Source organism: Botryllus schlosseri, chromosome 2 (assembly GCF_051294905.1).
Source record: "Botryllus schlosseri isolate E-star chromosome 2, Bs_hap1, whole genome shotgun sequence".
NCBI lineage: Eukaryota > Metazoa > Chordata > Ascidiacea > Stolidobranchia > Styelidae > Botryllus > Botryllus schlosseri.
The window spans coordinates 19,053,808-19,078,202 of NC_137237.1; the positions used below are offsets into that span (position 1 = coordinate 19,053,808).

The window sequence follows — 24,395 nt, forward strand, 5'->3', positions numbered from 1 at the left end:
AGGCTGTTTGAAGGAATCTTAAAGTGCAACTTTTGTCCAATTTTTTCGTGCAACGTTTTGTAACTTTTTCGATTTTGCATTCTGCATCTTTTGTCAAAAATAAATGCAACTTTCCACGGATTGAACTGCAACAGAAACTTAATAACAATTTATTTTTTAAGTATTTTCGGTCCCACTGTCTCATCGGTCCTACATCTCCCCTACGATCCATGTTCGATTATTGACCCATTGGTGAAACCATTTTCTTGTGTAGGTATTCCGAAAACATAGGATGTCATCTTTCGCCTGCCGACGAGGACCGAAAATTAAGTCAGACCTCGTCCCAATAACGAGCAGCAATAACAAATTGATGATTAGTAGTCAGTAGGGTTGCATATAAAGCAAAAATCAATTTAAAACAAACACGTTTAAAACAAGGCCCTTGTTTCAAACATGTTTTTTATTGTTTTTTTTTAAGCCATGATGTCAAGGATATTAAATTGTAACATCATAGTGCATTGACATTGACAATTAAAAATATATGGTAAATATAGCTCATTTGACGAAACATCTGTACTGTTGATGTTGAACCGACTATTTTGAGGGTTCCAACCATCCCACATCGATATACGTTGGCTATGTCGGGTGGTAATTGTTCGTAGGCTTATGCAACATGTTTTTGGAGAGTATTTACACAATTATGGCATAATTTTACAACTTAAAAAACAAATTTTTGTAAAAAGGGCCTTTGTCTAAAACACTGCTTAAAACATGTTTCAAACAAAGTGTTTTATTACATCGTTCGTTTTAAATCCAACCCAAGTAGCCAGTATAATATTTCCCTACCATAGCGCGTGGTTTACTATCGCGTAGGGTTACCATATTTTTGTGAAGCAAATTCCGGATACTCTTCAGCGCCAACTAGCGGATTTAAAAATGAGGTATTACACATTGAGTGTCAATATGACGTCACACGAGCAAAGCATTGCCAAACGACTGTATACAGGAATGGAGTGGGACACATAGGTCATGAATTGGGCGCTCTGTAATGTGAGCTCTGGTGATTGCTACTTGCTATGGTGTGCAATAGATTTCTCCACTGGCCGGATGAAATCGTCTGGCGGGCCGTGTTTGGCCCGTCTGGATTGTGTTTGACAGCCCTGCTATCTACTGTTAGGTCGGTGCGGCTATCTGATTGTGTGTTTTTATTTTAATCAGGTCCGAACAACATTTTTTCCGCCCCCTTCCGCCCAAAAAAAGAGCACTGATCTCTAACCCAGCATAGGGTAATCGATGTAACTTTTTGGACAATTACTATATGCATTTGACTGTGAAATTTTATGAATGAATTCTTCAATAATATTGATTCTCCCATTAGGCTACCATAAAATGCACCAGCAGGTTGCACATCCGGTGATTTCCAACCTTTAATAGTCGCGACCTCATTTCAAACTTTAAAATGTTCCGTGTCCCAGCTAAAAACTTGATAAGCTGATTGCTAAAAAATTTTATCTTGCCCAAACTTACTCCCGGCCTAGGACGGTGATTACGTCCAACATCATCGCGATCCCCAGATAAAGGTAAACGACCCCAAGATTTGGAACCACTATCTGTGACTAAAGCATCTAATCGGCGTTGACCAACTCTAGTACTATACCGTTTGCTTATAATTGCGATTACCATTGGACTTATTTCAGTAAATGATGGTAATTTATATTTATTTTGATTGCATTTTTTGGCGAAAGTGGTGCCTGGTGCCCACACTAGAATTTTGAATATCATAAATCTGCTTGAAAAAAATATTGTTTATGTTGATTTACGAAAAACTTTTCAGCCTACTTCAACCCTTCAAAATTCCGGACATTTAGGCATATTTTAGAAATTCCTCCCGGACGCAGATTTTTCAGCGAAATTCCGGACATGTCCGGGAAATTCCGGACGTATGGCAACCCTACTATCGCGTAATAATGTTATATGATCCGTCGGTTTTAACTTGTAATCGACTTTAATCGCACGCTTCGGACTATTCCAGACCTAGAATGTATACGGCCGATGGACACCTATACTTCGAAACCGCAGGATCAAACATATCGTTCGCCACCAAGAATCAAGGAAACATAAACTTCGACGGGATGAACCTTAATCAAGCAATGGGACAGGTTAACTGACACATCAACTCGGTAGAGATAGCCGAGGACCTTAATCTTGACAAACCTTGACAATAGATTGAAAAAAATCGACAAGATATCCAAGACATTAAAAATACAGGATCGGGAGGAATCCCACCTGATCTGCAGAGTAAAGTCGATACGAACACGGATAATATTGCCACCATGCAAACGCAAGTGAACGACCACAACAAACGACTTGACGATTTGGAAACGCAGGTAACGCTTCCGCAATGGATTTGTCCCCGTAAATACGATTGAGAATATGTTGATAAACATTGTTTACGATAATCGCCTATATGCAGATGTAGTCAAATAGAAGTAGAAGTAATGCGGTAAATTTCTAACCAAGTACAAGTAGAAGTATCAATTTCCAAAACCTGTCAAAACTACTTCAAGTAGCGAAGTAGAAAATGAAAGATCTGACAAGTAGCCTACTCCAGACAGTAGATTTGGTCGAGTGGTCGCAGGGGTATAGAAGGTAATCGGAGGTGGCAACTTTCGTAATTGCAACATGTATCTCCGTGCAAACTAAAAGGCCGCTACCAATAGGTACAATATCTAAATATATATTTAGTTACCGTGATACAGGGGCTATTTCGGGCGGTTTTTTGACAATTTAATGACGCAAACTGATGCTAAAATACTTCCTAACCTTCAAAATCTGAAGGCCTAAGTAGTTTTGTCTAACAACTGTTCAAGTATGGACACGGAGGTAGTTTATCAGCGCAACCACAAGCTTAAGTGGTGCAAATAGGCAAAACCTACTTGAGTACTCCGAAAAGTAGTCGTACTTCGGTTCTGACGACCACTGCATATATGTTGCGTTTCTATTAGAATATTTTTCTATGATGAAATAATTCTTATATTTATTTTAGTATGATGATCTACAGAAGGCGGTGGATAAAATTCAAAATGTAAGGAAATTTTTGGTTGGTACATATAGACCCGTCAGGCATAGACGCATCCACAACAGTGTTGGGATCAAGTCACTACCTTCGAGTCACGAGTCATTTCGAGTCATTGCACATTTTGACTCGAGTCAAGTCAAGTCAATCGATTTTCAAAGGTGACTCGAGTCAAGTCGAGTCAAGTCAAGTCAAGTCACGAGTCAAGTCACAATTCAAGTCAAGTTGACTTTTCGAAGTATGAGGCATGACTAAGTCATTGCATTTTGCTAGCTGTCTGAAATACAGGTTGAGTGGTCATTGATTTTGAACCGATGAACGAATATGAAGTTAAATATATACGCAAGTAAGGCACTGTATCGCTCACATATAAGTAGGACTGCTAAACCTCTGTTTATAGTTACCAGACCAGATAGAGAATAGATACGAATTGATAAGATGTAATACATTACGCATTTATAAATCGATATGATGAAATTCGAGTCTGAGCCAATGATTGAGGACTATATAAACTATATTCGGTTTCAGTTTCAATAAAACAATAGGTTTGGTTAAGGTACAAACAGAGAACAGAATTTTCTTACTAAACTAGTTTACGACAACGTAAGCTGTAAGCTTCGATCAATTCGTTTGCGGTCAATTTATTTGTGAGAGAACAAGGGAGGCTCAGTAAAACGCACGATCATAGAATGGTTGGTCGCTCTCACGGATTACACCAGCGTTTGGCGAACAGTTCGAACATATGCAAGTTACAGTGATTTTGATCGACACCGACTACTTGAGGACTTGCAATTGACTTGTGAATTTTGCTCAGAGTCACGAGTCAATCCACATTTCTGATACGCCGAGTCAAGTCAAGTCAAGTCATTTTAGCAAAGTGACTCGAGTCAAGTCAAGTCATACGAAAAAGGTGACTCGAGTCATCCCAACACTGATCCACAACACCATAATTATAGAATGTAAACGTGGAATGGCAGCGACCGATTTTGAAGCTTCGTTCCGCTTCACTGAAGCTTTACTCAGACATATTTTACGGCAGCTACTGTAGGATTTATGGCAATCCAAAAGTTGTCTTCCAGAGCTCAGAACTTACTGAATCTGGTATTGATCGAAAGCTACTGTCACACTGAATCCGAAAATGTAAATGAAAATATGATCAGGCACTGGGCCGCTTAGAATTCGCCCTTCAAGTCTGAATTATCGGCATTGTCCGAACAATCGAAGAGCCGCAATGGGTCATTGTTGTGGTCATTGTTTTGCGTTTATCCGATTGTTCTGAACAATGCAGATTTTAGATGTTGAGGGTGATTTATCATCTAAGTACGGAGCCTGATCGTATTTTGATTGATATTTTCGGAATCAGTGCAACAGTAGCTTTCGATCAAGACCAGATTCAGTAAGTTCTGAGCTCTGGAAGACAACTTTTGGATTGCCATTGCCAGCGGAACGAAGCTGCAAAATCGGTCGCTGACATTCCATGTTTACATTCTATACCATAATCCATCGACAATAGTACTTTGTCAGCTAAAAACTTACGCCGTACAATGCGATACAATGAAAAGTTTAATAAGATGTCGATACGACCATGTGCGGTACATCGCAATCGAACATTTACCTTGGCCCACTGGATATCAGTGTCATTGATGGTGTTCATGATTATGGTATTTTCCTTTGGGCGTTTTCTCGGCTCTTTCATCCTCTTCCTATGTTTGGTTCGTTTCCCCGATCTCATTCTAGAGCAGGGGCCTCCAACGCGGTGCCCGCGGGCGCCAGATCGCCTGCTCGGTCCAGATGAGTCAACGTTCGTGACAGTACGAAATATACAAATGAGAGCTTTGAAGGTCACAGTGGAGAAGGTTCCATGTGAACAGCAGTTGAACATTGGCCAGTTTTCGATCGGACGGGGGCGTGGCCCGTGTTCACCCCCGTGGAATCCGAAAGGGAATCTAGTTAATATTCCCGAGCTTCGACGCAGAGATTGGTGCATCGGCGCCCAGTGCGGCAACTCAACTAAACTCGGGGACGTTGACGTGAATCATGGGAAGGGTTATATTTTTGTGGTAAGGATCGGAAACCCTGCCCAGTGCTCTGAATGTCAAAGTGAAGATAAAGTCAACCACTCATGGGCAAACGGCCAGATGAACTGGTAGCCCTTTGCATTAATCAGTACCAAAGTAGTAGTATAGTAGCTCTTGGTTCCGAAACTCAACACGCCCGTTGTTACGCCGTTGGCGTTGCGGCTTTAAAAATAACCTACTTCGCAGGGTTGTAATGACTCGAGTCATGACTCGACTCGAGTCAGACTCGAGTCATGATTTTTTTGTGACTCGACTTGACTCGAGTCATTTTCTTGAAATGGGAAAATGACTCGACTCGACTCGAGTCAATATTTGGATTGACTCGACTTGTACTCGAGTCATTACGCATGACTCGATCCAAGTCATTGACTCGGCTTATTTTATATGACTTGAAGATGAAGAAATTCGCGAATTGTAATGGCTAGATCAACGCATCTGTCGAATTCTGCCGACATCGCTATTTGTCGCCACTGCTTTCGTTGCAGTCGACTGATATCAGATATGTCGCCGTAAAAAGAGCGGACAATGGTACATGTAGTAGCAATGCATTGTACAAAATCATCCTGCGATGAAGAGGTAATAGATTCCGCAATCAAAGTACTCAAGACATTTCAATTATACAAGCAAACAATTACAGCAAAGTTCAATTAGAGCCGATGAAATGACTAAGATGGTCGAGTACTTGTAAGAGACTGATAAGCTCATGAGTCGATTTAAAGGCGGTGATTCTTTGTATTTTTGGGCGACTAGAAAGAATGAGTCCCCAATGCTCTCCAATGTGGTTCAAAAATGCTTGTCAATTCCTGTATCTAGTGCACCAGTGGAACGTGTATTCAGTAGATGTGGATATATTCTAAGGCCATGCCGCTATAACATATATGAGGATCTCCATTCCACTTTAGTATTTTTGAAGTGTAACTCATTGTTTTGATCTGCTGTCTATGAAAACACACAATACCTTCCACCATTTGGCGTTTTGTTTGGTATGTGCATTGTGCACGTGAGTAATAATGAATAGCTAATGTTGTGTGATGTTTGTACTTGATAAAATTGTTATGTTGCATAAAAAGAACACTGAATCTGGCTTAATTTTAAAAAGTAGAATAAATGATATGAGAGAAAATTTTATACTTGAAAATAAATGGAGTGTTTTTAGTGAGAAATTCTTGCATATAATATAATTACATAGGCTACCAGTAGTAAGCCAACTATTTTTTCGTATCCAAAATATTCCACTCTAATAAATTCGCTTTTGCTAGTTGGAATTGGGCCCAATTTGCTATGAATCATATTTTACACAATATAACAATTTCATGAGGTAGCCGGTAAAATTCGAAAATCTATTTGTAATTAATCCAAAATTTTCAATGATAGTAGTAACGCTCCGGCGGCTATTTCGATAGCTGAGCAGGAAAGCTGACCTTTTTTTAGTCATCCAGAAAAACTGTGCCTCTATATAAACATGCATCTGTTTATTCTCTATCAGCCGGTATCTAGACGTGAATTCGTTGGTTCTATATCAGCTATAAGCTAATTCAGGATTGAAAACATAAGTTGAACATGACTTCAATGCTGTGACTTGGACTCGGACTCGAGTCATAACACTATGACTCGGACTTGACCCTTTAAACGGTGACTTGGACTCGGACTCGACTCGGTGATGAAATTGAAAATGACTCGACTTGACTCGAGTCAATACCACAAAAGTAAGATTTACTCGTGACTCGGAACCATGTGACTTGGTTACAACCCTGCTACTTCGTTTGAAGGAAAATGCGCTCACAAAGCCCGCAATATTGAAAGTCAGTCCTCAAACCGCTAATTTTACCTTGTGGAACGGATTTCGTTATTCAAGCGTTGTGTCATGCAGGGCATGGTATGGAAGTATGGTATGGATCGATATTTTGGTATGGAATATGGAACACTGCAAGTATGGTATGGATGTGCAAGCTTCATGAAGCGAAGCGTACGTTGTTCGTTGTTCACGGAATACGATCGCTTTTGTTATGTGTGAACGTGAACTATTGAATGCTGTGTAGGAACAAATACACGCTTGTGCAACGGTTTTAGGAGCACTTGGAATGATATGATTTTGTGATGTAATAATGACAACAGTAATGTTGATCCAATATTCTCTCGAGTCTAGACACGACGTCTCCGAGCATAGTCTATCATGTGACGCAATAATTGGTAATGTAGGCTACTCCAACTACCTCATTCCTTAACAACAGCTTACAAGCAATCATGATGCAACGAACTAAATGCTCAATGTGATTGATAATTACGTTTCTTCCGAAACATTGTCCGCACATCTATACTATTTACATACCGAGATATCTTATTGGTCATATTTCAAACGATCTCGCATTAGGATTATAGATCAGGGAGTGGGGTAGATGTAAAAGTTTGGAATTCTCGCCACGCTAACCACAACCAGATACTGTACTAACAATCACGCAGATCGCCTGCAGCTGGGATATATTATGGGTGCGCCTATATTATAAATTATTTTGCGAGTATTTACTTCAAACTTGCATGTGCCTCATGCCAATGTACCGGAAATGAGATGATATCCTTATGGAACAGGGGCGGGCAACTTCTCCAGTCGGCGGGCCGGAAATAGGAAAATTAGGTACTTGGCGGGCCGGAATGCTGAATGGATAAATTATTCGCCCATGTATACAAGGAATAAATCGTATTTATTGAATGTCTTTTATCGACAGCAATGTCACTTCAGAGCCATTTCTCGCCAATAATGACTATACAGACACGGTTGATTTGAGAATAGCATTGTCATACAGGCGCCGCCGTGTCTGCTTCTTTCTGATCAAATAACTCACGGTGCAATCCTTAATTAAGATTTCAAAGCGTTTGATAAGCCCGGTACCCAAAATTTACCAAGAATCAATTCATTAGGGTTCAGCACATCGTAAATGCCGATAATGCAAGTCTTCTCGCTTCGACGAACTTACGCGTAAGCTCCACTCTCGCACGCTGCGCAGTGCGCACACCTATAATAACATACAGCCACTAAAATTTGACGTTTAGGCAAGTAGGAGGGAATCTTGGCAGACTGGGGCCGCGGGTCACATTATTATGTAAGACGGGAAACTGTCTGCGGGCCGGAAAAAATCTTGTTGCGGGCCGCATCCGGCCCGCGGGTCGTATGTTGCCAGTCCCTTTTATGGACAGTACTAGATAACAATCTGCTCACTATCTCATTTTGCTCGCGGAAGCTGTAGAGTAGACGTACACGGCACCTCACCACCGTGAACTAAACCTCACCAAAACAGACTCTGTAAAACTATTACCAGTAATTAGATTCGCTAGTTTAAGTAATAAGGACATCCGAAATATCAATAATATAGGTGCTATAAAAGGTACTATACTTATGATATTGAAGTATTTGGAAGTATGGAATATGTATCAAGTATGGTATGGAACAATGTTGGTATGGTATGGAAAATTGCAAGTATGGTATGGAGAGAGTAAGGCAAGTATGGAGTATGGAAAATTCCCGTTCCATACCATACCATACCATGCCCTGGTGTCATGGCAGGGGATTTAATTTTTCCGTGATAATTTTCGGACGCAATCATTTTAACGTTAGGTGACCAGCGAGCAAAGAGTTTAGGCTTACAAAATGTAGCGTTTAGTAAGGCTGAAACCGCAATCCTTTTACATTGCCAAGTATTCACGTTGCTCGTCTAATGAATTCTGGGTTCATCACTGCCTTGTTGATGAGAGTTAGCCTACTACATAGCCTATAGGCCTAGATCTCGGGCTACTTCTGTCAGAACCAGTGTCATCTACATATTATGAAGGCTACTCGATTAGCGTTATTGCTATATTTAGTGTTTTGCTTACACATTGTACGATGTACTGTACGTACATATGTAATTATCAGCAGGCTTTAGTTTATTAGAATTTATGAGCGTGCCTTCCTGAAACACTTCCAAGAATAGATTTACTCGTGGAGTAGCGTAAAGCTCACCTACCGCTGCGAAATGATGTTTGCGAGTGAAAATACATAATTTTTCATGCTGTCTTTTAGTTGCGCATGCGTGTACGCCATCATACAGAGGGGGCACGGTGTTACAAAAGAAGTTTGATAACCAATTCCACTTTCGGTGGTAGCACGTTTCGAGCGACTTTTATCTAGCTAGGCCCCCTTTCCATGCGTGGCTCGTTCTTATGGGGTCTTTACCAAACAGCCCACAAAAACACCCGACGAAAGATTTACCCCAGGAAACGGATTAAAATCCAAGGAAAAGCGTCTTAGAAAGACACCCGAAAGAGCATGATCGACCGCTGTGACATAGGGCACGAGGCCGAGGTGGATGTTATACTGTGAGACGTAATTGGTCGTTTCGACACTCTCCTATTTGTTGATCACGTCGCAATGTGTCTTGCGTATCGCATTCTACATTGCGTATCATGAGCAGATGAAAATATTTTAAGTCTACTATGACAAGCCTCTGAAACGGACAAAACATGATATGCTGGATGCTACCAATCCCCCATTATGATGAATGATAATAATCATTACGCGTACTTATTTAAGATCACAATCAAAGTAGAGTGCGTGCAAATTTTAAGCAGTTACGCATTTGATGACAGGATCTTGCGAACGACGACTGTTCCGACAGTCCGTGCAAAAACGGCGGTAGCTGCATTGATTTGTACAAATCGTTCGCGTGCACTTGCACGAAGGAATACGAGGTGACAAAATTATACACATCTTACCACACATGTACCTAATTTATCTTACATACATATTTCATTTCTGATAAGGGACCCACCTGCGAGATGGATTACGACGAATGTCTCGACTTCGCACTTACGGGTGGAGGATGTCTGAATGGAGGCACATGTGTGAATTTGGATGGTGCATTTAGGTAACCTAAACCTACCACACGAAATATCACATTTGTGAGAATTATTGGTAATATGGTGTCATTCAGATGCGACTGTCTACCAAGCTACCACGGTGCACTTTGCGGCTCGATCTACGACGATTGCACCGACGGTGATAGCAGCAAATGCGTTCACGGAATATGTGTTAACACGCCAAGAGAAGACCCAACTGTACCGAAATATTCGTGTTTATGCGAAGTGCGTTACATTCTACGATTCTACTTATTCCCGAACTTATTTGACCAAAATTTTATAGAGTGGATGGACAAATGTCTCAGCGTCGAATCCAGCTTGTACAAAAGATGTTGATGAATGTGTTAACTCGCCATGCTCGTCGAATCCGCCTGCCCAGTGCATTAACACCCCAGGCTCATTCAGATGTGGCTCTTGTCCAGCAGGTAACTAGTTTTGCAGAAGCCAAGCCATATTTAAATTTTTGAATAACACGGATCAAATTTATGTTCCTCAATCAGTAGGCCTGCCATAACACTGCAAAGCATTTTCACTTGATTACGGCGGTGGGAAATTCAATTGCAAATGTGTAGTAGGCCTACTCATCAAAGACACTACATTTAGTAGCCTACAAACGATCCCAATATAACGCCGCTTCAGGTTCATTGCACAATGCACAGTTGCAGAAATGCACATGCACATGCACAAGTTTGGAGCAACTCATCACTATTTTTTGATATTCAGGCTACTCGGGAAATGGATACTACTGTACGGACCTCGACGAATGCTCCATAGACAACGGAGGGTGTAGTATAGCTCCAAATGTGAATTGTATAAACGTACCCGGTTCGTTCCACTGTGGCTCATGTCCAGCAGGTAAGCGCAAAAGGCGAGGCAGTAATAAGCTTGCGTAATTATTGTCATTCCTATGTTTATTGTTTATTGCTTCGAATTTGTTGTTGCAGGCTATACCGGTGACGGAAAGACATGTACGCCGATCGACCCTTGCTCTAACAACGGCGGATGCCATCCTATAGCGTCGTGCTACTACAACCCAGGTGGGTGGCTTGTAATACTCCTCTACTCCGCTACAAGTTGTTTCTGCAAAAAATGACAATCGTCCCTGCCTAGAAGTGGACCGTGCTACAAGTCAGCAGATATGAAATTATACTAGACTAGAGAATATCGGCCTGGTGTAAATGATTATAATTGGTCGAAAAACACCATGAATACCACAGTTTTATAACTGAAGACTCTGATAGGCTACCGACTGTGTACAGCGGCCCCGTTTCAATTACGCCGGGGAAAATAGATGCATCTTACTTATTTTATTGGCTACACACAGTCATAATATGCCGATAGGTTGCTAGAAATTTGCCCAATGTTGCCTTTCGTTTTAGCGCTGTCAACCGTTTCGTGCACATGCCCACCTGGATATAACGGAAATGGCATTGGACCATTTGGATGTACGCTGCAGTCAAGTAATTGTACCACGGAAACTTGCGTGAACGGACAGTGCGTGGTAATTACAAAATATATTAGTAAATATTGATGAGTAAATAATATATCAGCCTGCGTCGCTTGGATTACTGACAAGATTTCGCTCAACTTATGGAAATACACACTTCCTTTACTTCACGTAGTCCATGTTCCGTATTTCAGTGCTAAGTGCAATTTATGTGCCAGCCTGATTTGAGACCTCTGTTCGACACCATTTTACTTCTACTTCAAAATTACTTTGAGTTCAAGTATAAATAAATGATTCAGAAAGTACACATGTGGTGTGGAACTATCCACCCTGGATACTTTCTGGCAAATACTGCTAGAATCAAAGTATTCCCAGCTAATGTAGGTGAACAAAACAGCACTACAAAGCCTTGTAATTTCATAACTAATTCACCTTATCATTATACATGGGTACCAGAGTTATGTCCCATGGGAACCAGTCAAAGCAGTCAGCGTTCCTTCCCAAGTAGAAGTAGAAGTAACACCCTACATTTCTACTTGACTGCTAGTGGAAGTAGCAATTACCAACACACGTCGAAGCAACTTCAAATGGAAGTGCAAAATGAAAGGTGTGAAACTACTCGAGTAGGATCAAAAGTAGATTTGCTTAAGGGGTCACATACTTTTACCGATAAATCGTGCTTCTACTTTCGTGATTGTAAGCTTCACCTTTGCAACTAACGCAAAGCGACTAATAGCTTATAACACTACAAACAGCTGCAATCTTCGGAAACATATTCAGCTATGTAATACAGGGGTGATTTCACGTGGCTCTTGTGTCAAATTCACTCATAGGACTGATGCAAACTCATAAAACTACTTTCTACTTTTCGAAATCCAGAGTGAAAAAGTAGATTTGCCTAAAATACTGTTCAAGTAGAATTGTAAGTAATTCATCAGCATCACCACTTGAGTAAGTAGTGCATGTGGCCAAAACCTAATTGAGGACAATGAAAAAGCAGAAGTACTTGGTTGGTTACTGACCACCTCTGCTCTATAGGAGTGAGGAGGTGAGGTGAGGTGTAAAAAATCAGTCAAATCTTCATACTTATGGAATTTAAATTGTTGGAAGTAGGCTTATTGTTTTGGAGAACTGAAGAAATAGAGTTAAAGTAATATATATGCAAAATCATTTGAGGAAATTGTGTCTCCAAAAAAGAATCACCTTTCACTGGAACTGTGGTTTTGTAGAAATAACAATAAAATAAAACTATGCGTGTTCAATACTTGCCCCAACTTGGTTGAATATGCTGTTGTGAAATTTCTGCAAAATATTTCACAGACCACCAATGGTATTCTTACTTGCATATGCGATCCCGGGTGGATTGGAGACTTCTGTGACTTCAATTCGAATGAATGTTCCAGCAATCCTTGTCAGAATGGAGCTACATGTAACGATGGTGTGAATGGATACACCTGTACTTGCTTGGATGGGTATTCGGGGATAAATTGCCAATTGCAAACTGGCGGTAAGCTTAGAGATAGTCACACTGCGTCAGCATTAGTTCAACCGGATTTGTCGATACCCACTCACCTTTCTCAAACTGCGTACAACTCTATATCAGTGGTCCTTAATTTGTGGAAAATTATCTCTGAAAGCAGTAATTTGTCAATTCTTGAGGGGTATTTTGACCCAATTCATTCAGCATCAAAAATATTTTTACAATTCGCGAGATTTTCTACCAAATTCGCACAGGATTCTAAATAGGGTTACCGATTCATAATGAAATCTTTTACTTTATTTATTGATATTTTTGGAAATAGTATTGTGACTGACTGTGTTGAAATAAAATTGCATCCCGTGGTTTAACCCATCCATCCATATCTGATCCGCTTGTAGTACTGGTTGCACGCCCCTGTATCCTGTAGTCTACTAGTAACAGCAAATATAATACAAAAGTCATATAGGATGCAAAGCTATAAAAAGCTATTATGGAATTTTGTTGACCAGAATGGGTTGAAAACTAGGGTGTGATATTGGCTGCATAGTGCTGATTCAGGAATACATGAATCAGAACTCCAAAAATTGGTGACACTTTTGATAAATCTGGCTGATCAGAAGTCGGAGTGTATGTGGGGACATCCGGGGATATTTTGTGTTACCGTATGTATGATGCCGCTCTTTTCTGTGATGTATTAGAAAAGCGAATGAAAAGTTGGCCACCCCTGTTATAATATGTTACAGGTTGTGGTGGTAACTACGAGGCTTCGACTGGATCCATTCGTTATCCGTCGGATCTTGGACAAAATTACCCTGCGGATTCAAACTGTCTGTGGGTCATAACTGTTGCTATTGATAAGGTATGTGGGTTGACCAAAACTTTATTTAGGATGTAGTTTGATTGCCCTTGCTGACACCCTTTGATCACTAGTGGTACTGACCAAACTTCTTTCTCTCTCCCTCTCTATCATTGATATAAATTCATGCCTAATTGTGCAAAAATGTATTCGATCTTTGTGTGTTTCATACAGCTGTTGCAAATACACTATCATTTTTGATACATTACAAACAACAAACACCTGTTCGATAATACGATTTGTACGAATAGTTATCGAGACGACAGATTTTGCATCGTCGGGAGGGGCCGTTCACACCTCCATTTGTGTGCCGTGGAGTCGACTTTTATCAAAATACACCAACCAAAACTCTGTCAACAAAAGGAGTTCGTTTACCACCTAAAAATAGTGCATTGAACGCTCCCTCAGTCGAAATTTCATGCTGGTGACGTCATATTTCGTGATACGATTGTTGACATACAATGTTCTTTCCAATTCTCTACTAGTTGCTGACGATTAGCCCTGACGAGTGCCAGCCGAAAATATTCGGATTCATTTCAATATGAATATACCATTCAATTGTAAATTGAAGTTCTGTACCTCCAAGAAGCTCTTCATTGCAAACTTCTGCAAAAACAACCTTTTTTTACTGAACCCATCGTCTTTTGTGACTTCTTTTTTTGATCTCAGAATCTGGTAACCCTTTGTTTGAAATAACAATTGACATCAATTATTTACTTTCTACAGGTAGCCTCGATTACTTTCTCACAATTTGATGTCGTACAAAGTCAAGACTGTTCAAATGATTTTCTTCAAATAAATGACGGCCCTGATCTGTCATCGCAGTTGATAGGTTAGTACTTGGAACTATCCTATTCTTCATTTGTATTGTGGATATATATTATGTATGTATAGGCCTATAGGTGTGTCGGCATATCCGGCCTAAAAATGTTCTTGTTGGTTTGATCCTGTCATGGAACTGTGCAGTCCATAGTAGGGCAGGCAAGTATTCTGCTCTAAAATGTATGTATCCAAATGCTTGAATACAGTTTTTAAGCTTAGCTAATGCGTTTTGCTTTGTCAGTGTGAACTATGTTGCATGTTCAAATTAGAAACTATCTCATCTATAATCTTCATTTTAGTATGGATGAAATTGACTTCAACCGCCATCAAGCCTGATCCAGGACATAATATATTTGATCCTCTTTGGATTATCTTTGATCAGCATTGATTCTGCTTTACGAATGCTATTCTATATACAGGAAAATATTGTGGGCAAACTCTTCCAGAAGACGGCGATCCTATATTGTCTACACACAATGCTGTACACTTTTGGTTTTCATCAGATCAAGACGCATCGGGCGGGGGCTTTGAATTTGTTTGGACATCAACTGATCCAAGTATAATTTGATACTGGCGAACTGCTTATATGAAATTTGCTTCCTGTCATAATCATTTTTATTCACGGCAATATCTTGTCTGTACTCACTATTTTTTTTAGTTTGTGGGGATACTGCGATCAACCAGGATCATGGAGTGATCCAGTCACCCGGATATGGTGGAAAATATCCACAGAACAGGAATTGTTTTTGGACCATCACCGTAGCGCCTGGCAATGTTATTCAATTCCTGTTCGGTACGATTTCCATTGAAAACAGCACTGATTGTGGCAAGGATTTCTTGGAGGTAGGTATTTTATAGTATTCTCCGTCTATAATAACCATATAGCAATCTGTTGTAAGCGAGTGAACGTTGTTCTATTGATACTTTTTTGAACTATACTACAATAGTGGACCATTATAAGCAATAAGCATTTGTGGGATTTTTCTGAGATAAAATAAATCCTAATGTTGTTTGAACACAACGAATCAATTTACTCCAAGACTTTTTGAATTGATTAAATAGGAAGAAAATTAGGTTTTATCTGTTAAGCTTTTCCATCACATTCTTCTAATCGTAAGTGACAAAGTGGGATTGGGGATGTATGTCTCTGCGTGTTTGAACTACTATTGTCATGCTTACTGGCCCTGGGAATTTGTTTTTCGGTTCACTATTTATTTTCCGAAGAGCTTCTTGGAGGCACAGAACTTCAATATACAATTGAATAGTATATTCATATTGAAATGAACCCGAATATTTTCGGCTGACACTTGTCAGGGGTGTTCGTCAGCAACTAGCAGAGAATTGGAAAGAACATTGTATATCAACAATCATATCACAAAATATGACGTCACCAGCATGAAAGAGAGAGCGTTCAATGTACTATTTATTTTCCCCTCTAATATGAGGCCCTCTTAAATGCTGGACCAAAATTAGATAGCTTAGCCTACTTTCCCAGTTTCATATTTACTTTTTGTCATTCGGTTGTGAACTCTCCTGTTTTACCTGAACCCTTGATGCCAATATTTCTTCCACTACGAATGCATTACCGCAGTCTTCCAAATTGACTGTATTCCATTAGGACAAATTATTTCTGTAGATTCATGATGGAATTCTTGAAAACGACCCTGTCCTTGCTCGATATTGTGGCAACGTTTCGCCTTCTCCGCTTCTGACCACTGCACCCGGGGCACTGCTAAGGTTTCGAAGCGACGCGGACAATGAAAAAACAGGATTTCTGATTAACTGGGTGAAGCAACCAAGTACGAAACCAACTAATTTATCAAAGTGCAACCTTGCTGAAAATTTTCGAATGTGTTTCAGTTGATATCAATGGATGTGGTGATTATTTAACAGCAGATAACGGGTTAATCATTTCACCCAACTATCCAAACCCGTATGATAACGAACAGGTAATTACATGAAACATTATCAGATAATAGCTGTTTGATATGCCATCAGGTTTGATGCCCTTAAAGTTGTAAGATATTGTCCGCGTAATCACTGTTGAGTTAGTACAATCTCCTCATATTTAGATATCTCTACTATTTGCTGGAAAAGAAAAATGCGATTTGCAATGTATTGCTCAGATCGGTTATCTGAATGGAGATCTGGAGACCCTCTCCTTTGCAAGCAAATCATTTAATGACCCAAAAGAGGCAATTAGGCATAATAGCAAGTGTTGCATTGGCGAATGTGAGAATAACAAGCATTCGATAAAGTGCTGCTATTATGCCATTCGCTGTTTGACACTCGCTATTTTAACTTAGGGGCCTAAAAGTAGGGGCCTGTGTCCTTATAGCACACACTTTCAATATTTGCTGTGCAACTATAGATGCTGCATTTCTCCCCAGTTATTTCCCATATATTCACCTATTTGTCAACTTCGGTATGAAAAGGTAACACTAATTATGCACATTGCATATTCATGAAGCCACAGCAATTACATAGTAGCCAAGTCTCGACCAATTTTTACAAGATCTTATTGATATAAGACATTCAAGCAGTTTAGAATGTAGGTAGAATATATATTAAAACGACTCTTTTAACTTTTTTTGAATGTTTTTGTCAGTAGCCATCTTGAATACATGTTCTGGAGATATCGTTACCAACATTGCAATTTACTTTCAGCAATGTGTGTGGATAATTCACGTCCAAGATAACGGACAGATTACAATCAATTTTACTGATATGGATATTCCGGGAGAAGATATTTGCAACAATGATTATCTTGAAGTAGGCGTTGGTGTCCTAATGTGCAACTGAAATTGCTGCATAAGCCTGTTACCATTAGGTGTACGATGGACCATTAGAGTCTTCAACTTTCATCGGAAGATTTTGTGGTACTACAGTTCCTCCAAGCTTTACTTCCTCCGGTCAGGATTTATATTTGAAATTCAAGTCTGATAAAACGGCGACTGGTCGGGGATTTAGGCTTACCTATACGGTTGCTTGTGGCGGAGTGTATACAGGTAAGTTCCATTCTTAGTTATAAACTTATTGACCTATGATAACTGAAAATTATACTTTACAATAATTTTAGTCACTAACATGCGTTGTTTAAAATTGATTAATCAGGCTTCGGTCGTGACATTGATTTCACTCAACTAATATAAGCGCATGCAATAAAGCTCCATTCACACGAGCTTGCATTTTAACTGCTTATACCTGCATTTTTTCAATTGATGTCTTTGAATATTGACTCCTCTTCCACGCACTGGGATGAACATTACTACCATGTGGAGTAGCAATGGGGACACAGCATTTCATAAAAATTTCATCACTTGATTAAACAAAAAATAGCAATAATTGACAAAAATACAAAATATGACGTCTATCTCTTAAAATTTGCCGCAGCACATACGTATTATTGCTTGGGTTGAACTACCCTTGTGAGTCTTAAGACACGGATAGGTCTATATCAGCACTATTGTATGAATCTCCCCAAAATATCTCAAATGTACAAGGTGAGGCGATATACCTAACAACCGTTAAATGCAACAAGCTAATGATGTAGTAGATATTTGCCGATCAAGTCGAGCCAATCACTGTGGTTTCAAATCTGAGCGGATTTGGCATTTCAATTATCTCGTTCTTTGCGTTTTATAGTGACATTTCAACAAGCCCAAATTGAATGCTTCACAATCATTCCATTTCAAACTGGCCGCGTAAAATTTGAACTGAAACAACGGCTCTATTACGGAGATGTACACAATGAAAAGTGCCGGATACTGCTACTCACCAACAAATTTCAGTAACCTGCAGTAATTGTTTAACTTTATTCGATTCAGTTCGAAAAAATAATTGTAACACACTTTAGATGTATAAGGAGATTCATGGCAATACTGATAATATAAATAATTGAAGAGACACACATATCTACTTTTAACCCATACCTTGCATGGTAGACACAGTATTTCACTCTTATTTCTGTGTGGTCTCTCTGAGTAACTATCTAACAAACAAACAAAATAACTCAGACAAAAATTAATTTGTACATTTGACTGTGATCGTGATTTCTAATTAATTCAGTGAATGTAATGGTACATTTCTGGGTTTCCTTATTATTCATAATTTTCTTTCGTAGATGAAGATGGAACTCTGCTGTCACCATACTACCCTTTTATGTACCCCAACGACAAAGAATGTGAATATACAATTCGACAACCGCCTGGATATTTGATCACATTGACGATAGAAGACATTGACATTCAAAATGATCCAACATGCGCCTCTGACTATTTAGAGGTTAGAAAAACTAGGTCGCACGCATTGACGAGCTGTTATGAAAATAGAAATATTGCATTGTATAACAGATTATTTTACGAGTTTATGATGCAGCGTTGGACATTGTTTGTTCAATTTCTGTTTGTGGTGTTAGTTCTATCATATCTCAAAATTGTGCTTGGTACAGTTATACAGTAAAATTACTTTCTCTTATGTTCTTTTTGTTCTTTTCACGATATTGAAAATACCCTCACCCAATTCAAACTGCCGACACAGGGTTTATTTGGTGTTAAACATTGCCAGAAGTTTTGTGAACTCACTGCTCACTATTGGCTCGATTGCTAGAGATACATGGAATCACGCGTTACTTCTAATGAATGTGTTCAATGCCATGCAGATTCACGATGGCGCAATCGAGGAATCTCCATTGTTGGGAAAGATCTGTGGAAAATCCGCGGCACCGCCCATGCAGTCAACACAGAATTATATGTTCATCCACTTCAAAAGTGACTCGGCTATTAATGGCAGAGGATTTAAAGCTACATACACCTCTTCCAACACAGGTACCAAGTAGTTATCCTATCCAGTCAATGCATATCCTAGAATAGGGTATAGAACTCTACTGATAAAGTATGGCTTTCGTTTGTTATCTCATGGTCATTGTTTTTCATTAAAACTAGTCCATCCTGCTCAGATGTGAGATGTAATCTCATTTTCCATGCTTGCAATATCTGACAATAATTGATTGAGTTGTAAGTTCACAGCGGTAACCATTCTAAAATGACAATGGGGTGCGCATTAAACTTTGGATATGGTTTTGGATACTTGATACCAGAGGTCAAAATTACATAGGCCTAGTTGATACCATGTTCCTTGTACAAAAAGTGGCCAGTGATGTCCGTAAAGCACTTTCACTTTTTCAGAGTACTCTTGTAGGTTTTGGCTACCTGCACTACTTACACAAGTCCTTATGACTGCCTCTACTTCTACTTAACAAAAGTTAGGCCTGGAATGCTTACTTTGTACTTACTTGGAAATTTACGCCGTACCTTCTACTTCTACTCTACTAGTCCCAATGATTACTGCATTGACTACCTCTGATTGTACAACGTACATAACATCTCACTCCTAAATTGTAGCCAAGTGTAAAGGTCTCGAATATCAACTGAGGTCTGTTCACTGTCTTATATTTCAGGATGTGGAGGCATATACACGGCTATTTCAGACACTATCACCAGTCCCGGTCATCCATCGCCATACCCACACGGCGTGAACTGTACCTATTCCATTTGGGTGGATCCAGTTTACACAGTGAGCTTGCAGTTTTTAAGCTTTGAAATCGAGAGTCCTACCAACGGAGAATGTGTGAAAGACTATCTGGAGATATTTGACGGTCCGAGCATGATGTCGCCATCGCTTGGCAGGTGAGCGTGCTTATGCTTGCTAGGTGCTGGCTATTTGCGTTTGGTGGTCACCTAGAGTGTGGCATAATCATTCTATTACTCGAATACGCGCTGAGAATAATAGAAAAAATGCCACAATGGATTGTACTGCACTGCGGTTTAACTGTGAGAAAACTTTTTGTCAAAATTCAGCGCATCTTTTACACCAATCAACCTGCCTACAAGCTTGCAATTGACTGCTGGATTAGCTATTGACATTGACAATTGCGTCAAAGTACATTCACCTCATATTGGTTATATTTCACCGAAAATCCATCATGCATCGTTCGATTTGTTTTCCCCACTGCAGATTTTGTGGTTCGACCCGTCCTCCGACTATTTTGAGCAAAGGTTACGAGCTGACTTTATTCTTTATGACTGATAACGAAACGGATTCCGAGGGCTTTGCCGCAGCTTACACGGTGCAGAATGCGAGCACAGGTATGGAAATTTCTTGCGGACCTGATATATCTTGATACTATGCCAATTAAACTGAATGCGACACATTTCAGCTTGTGGTGGACGAATTGCCGGGCAAGAAGGTTACATCCGGTCGCCAAACTACCCAGATAACTATCCTCCTTCGAGAACTTGCGTATGGACCATCGTGTTACCTCAAACTATGCAGATTCAGGTATTGAATTGAACAGAATAGTACGAAGTAGTTGTACTTTTTCGGAGTACTAAAGTAGGTTTTGCCAACTTGTAATACCTAGTACCTACTCAAGTGTTTATGTTTTAAGGATACTTCTACTAGACAGTTTTTCGGTAAAACTACTCACTTTTTACGATTTTGATTTCCTAAACTGGAAAGTAGCTTTGGATAAATGTTATGGGTGACTTTGTCGCAACTGGAGAAAATACGATCTCCATCATGGTAACTGATATAGTTTTGAAAATTGGACCTGTTTGTAGCTTCATTTTTCTAATTCCACTTTAAGTAGTTTGAAATTTCTTGGAAATCACTACTTCCACTTGTAACTAAGTAGAATTTCAGGGCATCACTTCTAATTCTAATTGAGTACCATTGATTATTGACTTGTTAACTAGCTCTCGAAATGAAAATTTTCAGTCTTTGTTGATGGAAGGGCTGTAAAAGGGGCATTTCGAGGTACAGAAATTCAGAACAGGTGGATCACTAACATGTCTTTGCCATTGCAATCCCATATTTGTTTCTATGTAAGCCTACTTTGCAGATTCCACTTTTTTATGGAGTTTTGAAAGTAGAAAATCAGTAACTGCATTTCCTTGCCAAGGTCGATTTCCCGGAATTTCAATTTGAAGTTGGGAACAACGAAGGGACTTGCAGCTTTGACTATCTAGAGCTGAGGTAGGCCTTCGAATATATTAATTAATCAATACGATTATAAGGATGGGAGTCTGTTAATATTCAATATAATCCAATTCTTGCGAAAATGGATATTCTGATGTGAGTTCTTCTTGCAAATTTTGACATTTTAGACTATTTTCAATGCTATTTAAATTTTTGTTCACTGTAATAAAGTTTTTTTATCTACGTGAAATGTAATCTAAAATACAAATAAAATTGATGCATTGCATCTCGCTATTCTTAGGTAGAAGAGGCATTTCCAGTGAACACACTCTTAATGGTGTCCGCATTACCAGATATGCCTTGCTTTTAATTGATTTTGTGCATTTTATGCCTAGAAACGGTGGCTACGAAGACTCGCCATTAATAGGTGAATTTTGCGGAAACAACAACCCAGGCACTTTCATCACTCACAGCAACGAGTTGTACATAAAGATGGTAACAGATGAGACTGAACAGCGTAGAGGCTTTCTGATGAACTATAACGGAGGAATAACAGGTTACAGTTACAGTCGAGTATTTTAATACTGGTCGGAATATGAATGTAACAAATTTACAATCTTGTGCATCTTATTCATGCAGTGAAAATTATGCCTGACAGGTTGAAGTAGTGTGCAAGTAGATGAAACCCATTTGAATACTTGAAAAAAGTGGAAGTGCTTCGTTACTAACTACCGTTTTATTGTAATAAAATATACATTAAGTGATATTTAATAAATTCACCTTGCGCCGTTAGCTGTACTACGATGATGTATTACAGCTTGATAAAATGATTGGGATGATCAGTAAAATACTTGATCAGATTCTATAGGCTATACCGTCATCTTGTTTTATAGGATGTGGTGGTAAACTGACGTCCGCCGATGGAGGATTTCAGTCACCTAACTACCCGTTTCCATACCCGCACGCTACGGAATGCACTTGGCTCATTCAAGTCTCTGAAGGCTCCGCCATCAGGCTTCTGTTTCTCAACTTTGACATCGAAACCCACGGGTTCTGTGAGTTTGACTACTTAGAGGTGAGTTTCTCATAGGAACACCTTCGTCTTGTCGGGTGACATGTCTTTTGTCGGTCTGAATTCTTTCATGACAAACTGTCATTTTGAGATAAAATTAATCTTGTTAGCTGTGAATTCGCTTCGTAAGTCGCGTGTGATTTTCGTGATCACCGAAAACCTTTTGATTAGCATATGCAAAGTCAAATTTGGGCAACCGTGTAGCTACAGCTCAAGTTCTTCAATATTCTGAGTGTATTAGGCTTACCATACGTCCATATTAGCACAGACGTGAAGCTCCGACGGGTAAAAAACGGTGATTTTAGCTCTGAGCGAAAAGATGACCTTTTTTTTTTTTTTTTTTTTAGTCATCCATCTGGCGATGTGGAGTAAAAAACGTTATTTTGAGATCTGAGCGGAAGAGATGACCTTACCAGTCACAAAGTGGGGAAAATTAACCGGTTTTTGAGAATTCTACTCCGATTTTGAAAGTTGGAAATTTATGAAAAAGTGTCCTCTTTTTAGATTTCCAAAATATGGTAAGCCTAGAAAGCTATAAAATATTAAAAGTAAGCACATTATAGGTACGAGTCTATTACTTCACCTTGGATTAAATCCGTGCAGAACTCAATTTTAATCAGCTCTGGCAAACATGAACAAAAATCACGATACCCCATGGAAGATTTTTCATCACCCGTATAAGCCGCCACAAATATATTTTTGGAATCCTTTATGCACAACCAATTCTTGCTGTAGGCATTTGATGGACCGACTGCTGGATATCCTAGTCTTGGAAGAGTTTGTGGTACAAGAATCCCCGAGCCTTATGAATCGAGTGACAACACATTATACATCAAATTTCGTAGCGACGGTAATACAGCTGGTTCTGGATTCATTGTCCAGTACCACACAAGTAAGTATAATGAATCGCAACACACTTAGTTAAATGTTCTCTCTAACATGTAATTTGGTTTATGAATACTTTGCCTTAAACACAATAATGCATATGAATTTACAAGTTACCATTACTTCATCATATTTCGACAATTTCAAAACAGTATTTATGTTAAATAAATGAAAGATGAGTGTTTGATTGAGAGACTACTTGAAATCTTTCTGCTTCATTCCCGCTTCTCCTTTTATCCAAATCTGTTTTGACGTGATGAAATTATTAATGAAGTGAACTGAAATGAACTGAGTCTATTCCATTCTGCGACGGCAAAACAGATACGATTAAAATTGATGTACACACCAATATTTAAAAATGTTCGTCGTGTACATAATCTATTACAATATATCTAGGATTGTTAAATGAACTTTCAGATTATGCGTCATTATGTCAAATTGAATTGTTCCCACACACTTTGAATCAGTGCTTTGTAAATATTGCTTTTGGACGAAAGAACATATTTTTGTGTCATTTCGACAGCCAAGCAGCCGGCGATCGAACATTATCGAAACATCACGAAGATGTTTTCTTTTTCCTTCAGTTAGCTAAAACGCCGTTGAATCGATTGACTTGAGAAAATGGGATGTATTTTAAGCAATTAAAAAATAATCTGATTTAAATATGTCTACATTATATGATTTTAGTTTGTGAAAGGACAATCTCCGGAAAGGTATCTGGATTGATTCAGTCTTTGAATTACCCCGATGACTATCCGCCAAACCGCGATTGCAAATGGATTATACAAGGTATCGGGGCATTGGTACGTAATATTTCAGTAATATATTTTCA

General features: G+C 39.3%; 1 protein-coding gene across 1 annotated transcript in view; it reads left to right on the forward strand.

The window, feature by feature from the left end:
- The window catches only part of LOC145434022 (cubilin-like), a 68,141-nt gene that overhangs the window by 3,168 nt on the left and 40,578 nt on the right, over positions 1-24,395 (forward strand). Inside the window, exons 2-30 of the mRNA XM_080311297.1 lie at positions 2,012-2,138; positions 2,205-2,366; positions 3,026-3,064; positions 9,754-9,855; positions 9,928-10,031; positions 10,098-10,248; positions 10,307-10,448; positions 10,747-10,878; positions 10,968-11,060; positions 11,403-11,524; positions 12,791-12,977; positions 13,694-13,809; positions 14,533-14,638; positions 15,048-15,185; positions 15,287-15,471; positions 16,265-16,427; positions 16,489-16,577; positions 17,296-17,400; positions 17,459-17,636; positions 18,752-18,912; positions 19,289-19,454; positions 20,087-20,315; positions 20,644-20,774; positions 20,846-20,967; positions 21,590-21,663; positions 22,002-22,162; positions 22,500-22,681; positions 23,414-23,570; positions 24,251-24,352. Of these exons, the coding sequence (XP_080167423.1) occupies positions 2,012-2,138; positions 2,205-2,366; positions 3,026-3,064; positions 9,754-9,855; positions 9,928-10,031; positions 10,098-10,248; positions 10,307-10,448; positions 10,747-10,878; positions 10,968-11,060; positions 11,403-11,524; positions 12,791-12,977; positions 13,694-13,809; positions 14,533-14,638; positions 15,048-15,185; positions 15,287-15,471; positions 16,265-16,427; positions 16,489-16,577; positions 17,296-17,400; positions 17,459-17,636; positions 18,752-18,912; positions 19,289-19,454; positions 20,087-20,315; positions 20,644-20,774; positions 20,846-20,967; positions 21,590-21,663; positions 22,002-22,162; positions 22,500-22,681; positions 23,414-23,570; positions 24,251-24,352 (3,926 nt within the window). The remainder of the gene's footprint in view (positions 1-2,011; positions 2,139-2,204; positions 2,367-3,025; positions 3,065-9,753; positions 9,856-9,927; positions 10,032-10,097; positions 10,249-10,306; positions 10,449-10,746; positions 10,879-10,967; positions 11,061-11,402; positions 11,525-12,790; positions 12,978-13,693; positions 13,810-14,532; positions 14,639-15,047; positions 15,186-15,286; positions 15,472-16,264; positions 16,428-16,488; positions 16,578-17,295; positions 17,401-17,458; positions 17,637-18,751; positions 18,913-19,288; positions 19,455-20,086; positions 20,316-20,643; positions 20,775-20,845; positions 20,968-21,589; positions 21,664-22,001; positions 22,163-22,499; positions 22,682-23,413; positions 23,571-24,250; positions 24,353-24,395) is intronic.